Source organism: Phalaenopsis equestris, unplaced genomic scaffold, assembly GCF_001263595.1.
Source record: "Phalaenopsis equestris unplaced genomic scaffold, ASM126359v1 Scaffold000428, whole genome shotgun sequence".
Lineage (NCBI taxonomy): Eukaryota > Viridiplantae > Streptophyta > Magnoliopsida > Asparagales > Orchidaceae > Phalaenopsis > Phalaenopsis equestris.
In genome coordinates this window covers 4,459,554-4,468,872 of record NW_018164869.1, presented here as the reverse complement: position 1 = coordinate 4,468,872, position 9,319 = coordinate 4,459,554, and the positions used below count along the sequence as shown (strand labels likewise).

The 9,319-nt window shown below is 35.2% G+C and overlaps 1 protein-coding gene across 1 annotated transcript; it reads left to right on the top strand.

Moving 5' to 3' along the window:
• Positions 1-2: 2 nt before the first annotated feature.
• LOC110027459 (probable inactive receptor kinase At1g48480) lies at positions 3-4,481 on the top strand (the record flags this gene model as incomplete). Its single annotated transcript, XM_020728903.1, is given in 4 exon segments — positions 3-422; positions 424-650; positions 652-1,067; positions 3,577-4,481. Coding segments are annotated over 4 exon segments (1,761 nt in total), but the record flags the coding sequence as incomplete, so codon positions are not given.
• Between the last annotated feature and the right edge of the window lie 4,838 nt (positions 4,482-9,319).

Genomic DNA, 9,319 nt, shown 5'->3' with positions numbered 1-9,319 from the left:
CCGCTCTTCGTACACTTAGCCTCCGCTTCAATGGCCTGTCCGGTAGCCTCCCATCGGACCTCTCCGGCGCTGTAGAGCTCCGCAACGTTTATTTGCAGGAAAACCGTTTTTCCGGCAATATTCCGACGGTGCTGTTCTCCATGGAGAAACTTGTTCGTTTGAATCTTGCTGGGAATGGCTTCACGGGCGGGATCTCACCGGCGTTCGGGAATCTGTCTCACCTCAGGACGCTGTACCTTGAGAGGAATCAGCTGGAGGGAAGCATCCCGAACCTTGATCTTCCGAATCTAGAGCAGTTTAACGTCTCTTTTAATCGGCTAAATGGCTCGGTTCCGTCGAAGCTGAGCAAGGAACCGGCGAGCGCGTTTATGGGGATGTCGCTGTGCGGCGGTCAGCTGGCTCCGTGTCCCGGTCTCGCCGGTTCCGGCCCGGGAGCCGGCGGCGAGCCCTGGAGGAAGAAGTGGAGGCCGTACTCCACCTGCCTCCGATAGCAGCGGGAGTAAGCTCTCCGGTGGCGCAATCGCCGGAATCGCTGTTGGATCTGCCGCTGTGGTGCTGATATTGCTGATTCTGTTGGTGTTCGTGTGTCGGAGAAGCGGCGGGAGTAAAAATCCGGCGGTGGAAGCAGCCGCGGTGGCCGGGAAGCCGTCGGAGACAGCGGCCAGCGCCCGGGGGTAGGGAGAGAGGTGAATCAGCGGCAGTCGCCGCTGTGGCGGGAGGGGCGGCGGAGAAGAAGCCTGAGATTGGGAAAAGATTAGTTTTCTTTGGAAGGTCGGGAGATGGAGAATTTGATTTGGAGGATTTGCTGCGCGCGTCGGCTGAGGTATTGGGGAAGGGAACGTTCGGAACGGCCTACAAGGCATTGTTGGAGATGGGAGCAGTGGTGGCAGTGAAGAGGCTGAGGGATGTGAATTTGTCGGAGCAGGAGTTTAGGGAGAAAATTGGAGTGGTGGGATCCATGGAGCATGAAAAATTGTTGCCTCTCAAAGCATATTACTTCAGCAAGGATGAAAAGCTTCTTGTTTATGATTATATGCCCATGGGAAGTCTCTCGGCTCTGTTGCATGGTAAAACATCCTCCTCATCCTCCTTTCTCTCCCCCCTCCTTTTTCACATCTTCTTTTCTTTGCCTGTGAAAGTTTCCTGAACTATGGAGAGGATATCATGATTATCTTGAATAGAGTTGGGGCTTATATTTTTTCTTTCTAATTGTTATTTGGTGCATATTGCTGGGAATCTTAGTTATACAAATATAGAATATTTGGAATTGAACCAAAATCATCACTTTCTAGCAATTTTGTTTTGCCTCTGTTTACAACACAAAAACTAAATATTTAAGCTATATTTAGTAGGATGTTATGATGCAATTGCTATTTTTATAAAGAAGGGTGGGTTGCACTGGATGTGCGTTGCAGATTGTCATCAAGGCTTTTATTGAAACAGCGGCAAAGTTTACCATGTTTCTTTTGTTCATCAAACCTCCGGAGAACGGTTGTGATCTGAAATGGTGAGAATTCACTATTCTTGTAAAAGAACTTCGGGAGATGTTTGTCTCTCGTTGTTTCACCAAATACAAAGGTTTATGCTTGTTCCAATCGAATAAACTTCACTGCATTGTCAAACGAAACCGAAGTTATTAGAAGCCTTGTAATCAAAATATTTATATGCTAGGTTTTGTAAAGCAAAGCAGATGACTATCATTCATTCACAATTACAGTTTGAATTATATTTTTTAAAACCATAATCTTAAGATTCTTGTTATGATTTTTCCGCCTTGGCCTAGTGGGTTAGTTAAATTTTTATTCATTTAGTATTCTTGCTCATCTCTCAATTTATTGAACCGTTTAACGAACTGGCATATTGGAATATTAATATATACTGTGTTTGTCTTGCTCTCTTAGGAATCTGTAGGTCTTTTTCGTCCAGAAAATGTCAACTCAGGCAAACTTTTTATTAGCTAAATTTTATACAGTTTGTTGAGATCAGGCTAAAGATTTGCTGGGGCATTTAATTACATATTACACAATCTTTATTTCTGATACATCTAACAACTAAACTTTCATATTTACATACATAATGCTTTGATCTTTAATATTAAAACAAAAATACTACAACTGCTAACTTTTTAAAAGTGATGAATGCCTTTTCATGCGTAGGTTTATGAGACCAAACTGTTATAAACCTAAGTATCAAAATTTAGGTGTCAGATATGTAGGTGTAAATTTCCCAAACTTATTTAGCATGCGAAGGCTCAGTTTGCTTTATCGTGCCCTCTTACTAGAAAGTGTTGCATTTAATTTGCATCATGGGTCCTATCTTTATAAAACTAAGTACACTAGCTGTCATTTAAGTGGGTGAGATAATTAATATTCCAATACAAATATAACTAATATCGTAGGAGAGTAGGACTCATAGTTATATTATGATAAGTGGCTAACAAACTAAGTACACTAGCTATCATTTAAGAGCTGATTGGCATCTTAAGCAGTTAATTGGAGTTTTAGTTTCTTAAGCATCATTAGTTCATTAAATTTAAGCGGGCTAATTTAACATCATTTTTTTTATGATGTATATTATCTCCCTGTTTTTTTTTTTTTTTTTGGATTTATACTTCTTTTCACTCTTTCTTCCTTTTGGATCAAACCTTTGGCTGGATTTATTTTATCCAAGAAATATTGCTAAGATTATAATTTGGTTCAAAGTTTTGTTTTTTTTTTTTTCATTTTGTATTCTTTCCTGAATAGCAAAAGCAATTTTAAGGCATTTGGTGCAATAACTATGAGAAGAAATTCAATTGTATAAAAGCAAAAAAAGCTGCTTTCTTAGAATTTTGGGCTAGATGGCTTTCTAGAACATTTTTTTTAAATTTCACTGTTCTATTTAATAAATAAACATATTCATTATTTTTTTAATCTAATTAGTCATTATTTATTAATTTATAATATTGGAGCATTATATAATTTATCATAATACTTGTTGCAGTTATTTGGTCATTCATATCAGTGCCACAACAACTTGTTTTTTGGGTGAGAAGGATTGAATAAATTTTTTAGTCTCTAGAATTCACCCAACCATAGAGCTTCTTACCATATATTTTTTAATGTTCTTTGAGCTCTTGTTATACCAGCAATATGAATATCTATACAGTGTATGCTGTAAAAATATTCCTTACCGTTGTTCACTTAATATGTGCGTTGAAATCTTATTTTAACAGTAACTTCAACTTATGCAGTAGAAAGAGATGTAGAATTTAGATCGTTAGGATTCATTTCTCAATGGCTGCTGTATGACATAGACATCTATTTTAATTTATACATGAGTGGATTCATTTGCATTCAAACCAATGAATATTTTCCAAATTAATGGCAAATCTAAGTAGATATTTCGCTTGGAATAAAATGCATATCTGGACATTCATGGTGTTGCACATAATTGCATATTCTATCTATATAAACGCTCAAATATGCTTCCTCATCATTTCTTGTGTTCTGAATTGATGTTGGCTAGTGTTTTTTTTTTCTTTCTCATGCGTTGAAGTACATAATATATTGATGTGTCATATTGGCTATTATACAGGCAATAGAGGATCTGGAAGAACACCCCTAAATTGGGAGACAAGATTATCCATCGCGCTCAGTGCTGCCCAAGGCATCGAGTACATCCATTCCCTAAGCCCGACAGTTTCCCATGGCAACATCAAATCCTCCAACGTTCTCCTAACGAAATCCTGCGAAGCTCGTGTTTCTGACCATGGGCTCGCAACTCTCGTCGGTCCCAGCACCACCCTGAGCCGCATTGCAGGTTACCGAGCACCAGAAGTCACTGATATTCGCAAAGTCTCGCAGAAGGCTGATGTCTATAGCTTCGGCGTCCTCCTTCTAGAGCTACTCACGGGCAAGGCTCCCGCACAAGCCCTCCTCAATGAGGACGGTGTCGATCTCCCGCGATGGGTTCAGTCCGTTGTTCGGGAGGATTGGTCGTCAGAGGTTTTTGATCTGGAGCTGCTTAGGTATCAGAATGTCGAGGAGGAGATGGTTCAGCTTTTACAGCTTGCCATAGACTGTGCGGCGCAGTATCCGGACAGCCGACCTTCAATGCCGGAGGTGGTGGCGCGGATCGAACGGATCCGTTCGTCGAGCGGAGGTTCTGCAAACATTGAAGAACAGGGGCACCAACAGGTCGAACCAAGCGACACCGAAGTTACAACTACTGATCAGTCCTCTCGGCGGTCTGATTCTGTGGAACATGCCAAATCCACAGGTGCCGATTCATGAACCATGTTTAGTGTTTTAAGATGTTTTTTTTCCATTTTTTTCATTTCATTTTCTTTGGTGATGATGCCATGCAATTAATTGCTCAAGGTTTTTTCATTCTATTATCTCAGTAGATTCTCCTCCATGTTTATCTTGTATTACTGAAATTTTTCATGCTTCTAGGAGTTCATGGATTGAACTCTCTCATTTGCTTTTTTTTTTTTTTAATTTATGTTTTTAAATTTTTTAAATTTTGCTCGTTTTTAGCTAGGTGAACTATCTCTTGTAGTTATTTAATCTGCTCTTTCATGGCTGTTACAATGTGCTGGTTGTTGTTTTGTTGATGTTATTATTAATTATGGACTATTTTTATTCATATCCCAATATGTCTATTTTGTTGTGTTAAATATTTATTGAGCTGATTAATGCTTATTTTATGTCTGGTGAACCTGCTGTTTTAGCCATCTAAAAGGGGCATTTACATACATACCACCCAATTCTTATGGATTCACAAATCTGACACCTAAACTTTGATTTATACATTTGTACTGCCCAAATCTCTCATATCACATAGAAAATACAACTTCAAAAAATGGGAAATACATCTTTACATGCATAGGTTAGTTGGCATATATGTAAAAATTTGAAGTTTAGGTGTTAGATATGTAAATACATGAGTATTGGGGCATTTAAGTGCATGCATCACAATTGTTATGTATTTACATATATAACATCTAAGCTTTCATATTTACATACTAAACACTCAAATCTTTATTCTCGCATCAAAATTACCACATGTACTAATGTTTTAAAAGTGAAACACTCGTTTTCAAGCATATGTTCATGACACTAAAGTGCTGTAAATGTAAATATCAAATTGCAGGTCTTAGATATGTAAATACATAAGAATTGTCTGGTATGTATGTAAATTTAAAAATATATGTAATTTGTTCGTTTGGCTGGTTGGTTTTGTATCTTAAGGTGGTTGGTGGTTGGTAGTTGGTGATTGGTTCCACATTATTTGTTCTTCATTCTGCTTGTTTCTTTTAGGTTTGTTGATACTGATAGATGTAGTTGAAGGAATGCTTATCTGCTATCTGTAATTTAAAAATTATAAATACATAACGGCTCGCAAAAGTATATATATATATATATGTATGATGTCATTTTATATAATATGATGATTTTGATATCTATCTAGAAGCGTTATGACTTTGTTTACAAGAAAAATATAGCTATTTTACATCCATAAATTAAAATTGAGGTGGCTGGCGCTCCCCCCACCTTCCCTTACTGAAAGAGATTAATGCTTGCTGTGTTAATAAATGCTCCTTACATTTATGCTCATTAAATCTATATCAAACGCATATATCATAGAAATTAAATTCACAATGAATGTGTGGTGAGGGTTGATCCCTAACCATAAATATGACAAGTAATTCATTATGTGTCATTGTTTCGATTAGCGAGACTGCTCGAGCTCGGTTTGATGAGTGGCTCGTGATTTGAGCTCGATGAGTTAACAAGTCAAGCTCAAGCTAGTCCTGACTCGTCTCCTTAGTTTTTGAACAGGCTCGCAGACGAAAATATTATTTAATTTTTGAACGGTCCTTACAAGAAAGCCTAATTGAATTTCGCTCCATGATATTGTCTAGTTTTTTCTTGTTGGGAAGGAATGTTTTGACCGATTTTGGATAAATTTGTTGCAACATTCACATAAATACCACTCAATTCTATTTATTTATACGCCCCATACTTAAATTTTAAGCTTTACATACTATGCATGAAAGGGTATATTTCACTTTTAAAAAATTAAAATAGTGATATTTTTTTAAGTCATATGTTAAAATTTACATGTTAGATTTGTAAATACATAAGAATTGGGTGGTATGCATGTTAAAGTTCCTTTTAATTTTTTTTTTTTTAATTATAGATGATATGAAATTTTTGCTTATAATTTATGATTTGTAGCTATCTATAACATGGATGATTTATCCTCTTAAATGTTAAGACTTTAGTTCTTATTCCGCCACATAATTTGACTGATGGAACTAATTTATTTGAACAATGTTTGAATGATTTTCCAACTGGGGAATTTGTCAAATAGCAACAGCAAAATATTTGTATTTAATTCTTTGCAGATGCTTAATTACGTACAGATTTATTATAGAATTGTCAATCAACATCCATTTGCCGCAGATAATGTGTCAATTTTGTAGCACTAAAAATAATTGTTAATTCACAGTAAATATAAGCTTAATGGCATTAAAATCTACCAAATGTATTACTGATTAAAATGAAACAAGTTTAAATTAATTATATTATTACAAATCTGTCAAAATGTTCTCAAATATTCATATCAATATCCTAAAATTTTGTATAATAATATTAACAATAAATTTGTTAAGCGAAATACACATGTAATATATTAATATCACGCTTTTGACAGAAGACTACTTCTTTCGAGTCGTTTGCGGCTAAAATTAATTCACTGAAGAGTGCTGGAAGAACAGTGCCGGTAGAATAATTATTTATCGTCTTAGTGATATATCAAAATTCAACATAATTAAAGAGAAATAAATTGGATGATGAACGTCTACTTTTTACGTGAAAGACTCGGAAAGTGAAAAGACCACGGGATATTGCTCAGTGAAAATAATTCACTATAACTAGTGAGTACACATGTTCACTCATCTCCTGAATTTGGGGAGATGAAATTACAAAAATGAACATTGTAAATATGCACGAGATAATAGACATTGTCTGGGGTAATGAATATGGTTCTCATTGACAGTAGTTTACAAGGATCATAGTCGATTGCTATGGAGGCAATCGACCGTTGTGAATGTTGTAGACGATGGCAATTGCAACAGCTTGTAGTGTGGGTCGTAGTTGAAAGCCATGAAAGTAGTTGGCTACATAGGCCTAGATGAGCGTCGGTTGGGCACATAAGATGTAATAGGAAGCTGCAAAAGCTATAATCCGCATATGCCATAGTTAGTCACGTTGGCCTTAAGAGTTGTGATGTTGTCTGTAGATAGCAGGGGTTGGAGCCACAAGTTGTGAACCATGCACACTGTAGTTGGTCATTTAGGTTGCAGGGCTGAGCTATGATGATATCTGAAGGTTGCAAGGGTCAGAGTTGGGAGCTGTAAGAGCTATGAACCACGTAGATCATAATTAGTCAAGTTGGCCGTCGTGGTGAGCTGTGACAATGCTCGTAAGTCACAAAGAAGGATGCAAGATCTGCACGAGCTATAAGCCATGTAAGTCGTAATTGTTTTTGTAGGTCGTAATGGTAAGTAGTGATGATATTTGTAGAACGTAGAGTCCGGAGTTGAAAGATGTGTTGATCTTTTTTTTCATGAGGTATATCTTTTCCTTCCTCTTTCTAAAACTTAGGATATAGTCTTAGGGTTTTCATAGTGGCGCTCCTGAATAACTAGTGTTTTAAGATCATCAACCCTTGATTGAAATGATTAGGGTTAAGTCATTGAAGCATAAGTTGAGTTTCCATATGATTGAAAATGCCTTAAGTGATCATTTGACCCTAAAGAGTTATATTTTCTTTTGGTCTCTCACTTTGCACTTGTCTTGGATAACTTTTCCTTTGATTCATAAGCAGCCCATTGTGTACGAGACTCATTTTGAACTAAGATAGGGTTCAACTTTTAATAAGAAAGATTTTGAAAAAAAAATCACCAAATTAAACTATGAAAACAAAAGAAAAATTTGAATCATCAAAATTAAGCAAAGTTGAAACCAATAAAATCATAAAATAAAAGCACAAACTAAAAGTTCAAAATTTAAAATAAAATAAACTCAAAATCAAAATCAACAAGATCATAAACTTAAAATTGAAGTTAAAATTGAATCACAAAATTTATTTCAAATTGATCAAAACTAAAGTCAATCTCTAAAAGCCCAAACTTTCCAAAGCAATCAAAGTAAAACTCAATAAAATGTTTAAATTAAAACCAAAGTAAATTACAACCAACCTAAGCATCAAATTCAATAAAAATAAATAATTAAATTAAATGTTACAAAATTAAAGTCATCAAATAAAATCAAAATTAAATTTAAGTGAAATCACAAAAATCAATCTAAAACTATATATTTTCCTAATCATTACCTATTATATTTACAAATTCTCATTATATATATATATATATATAGTCACTAAAAATCACAAAATCTAAATATCAATCAAAATTAAAATCAAATATAAAGAAAATCATCATAATCAAAATTTTAAATCAAACAAAAGATAACCATGAAATTTGAATTAGCTGAAATACCAAATTAAAACGAGAAATGTTTAAATTGAAATCACCAAGTTTTAAATTCAAGATCTAAAATTAAAATCATTATTTAAAATCACTTAAATCAAACCAAGCTTATGTCATGACAAAACTAAAGTCCCAAGTCAATTTAAATACAAAATCCTAAACCCAAATACAAGCCACCATCCACTAATTTTTTTGAACCTTCCAAAAATGAAGATTATTTTCATGATAAGCAAGGACAGTCCCACTAAATCTAAAGCTCAAAACACAAGTCCATCAAATCCTCATGAAAAATAAGGACAAACCTTCTCATGATCACAAAGTCAAGAACTACTTTAAAAGCAAGGTAGTTCTGCTATTTCAAAACTAAATCAAATGTCCCATGACCAAAATAAGAACAAAGCCTTAGAAAAATAGTTTTATATTCTTTTATTCCAACTCCTTTCCATAACTTCCCTCATTTCTTCTTTTTTCTTGGTTGTGAGACCAAAAACCCTTTCCTACATTATAGGAAAATTACCAATATCACTGGAAGATAATATGACAACAAAATGGTTTGGGTCTTATAGGATTTAGGGATCTCTTACAGAGTGGCATGTATTTATCCAATAACACTAATATTTTTTCTACTAATTCTTCTATTTAAAGTAACACATTAGATTAATTGGAAGGAGATGTCTTAGGGCAAGATTGGACATCAAATTTAAAGACGCTACAAATGCAACAAGCCAAGGCCTTTCTGTTGCAAAAAATCTCCTGTTAAATTTTATATCCTTTAAT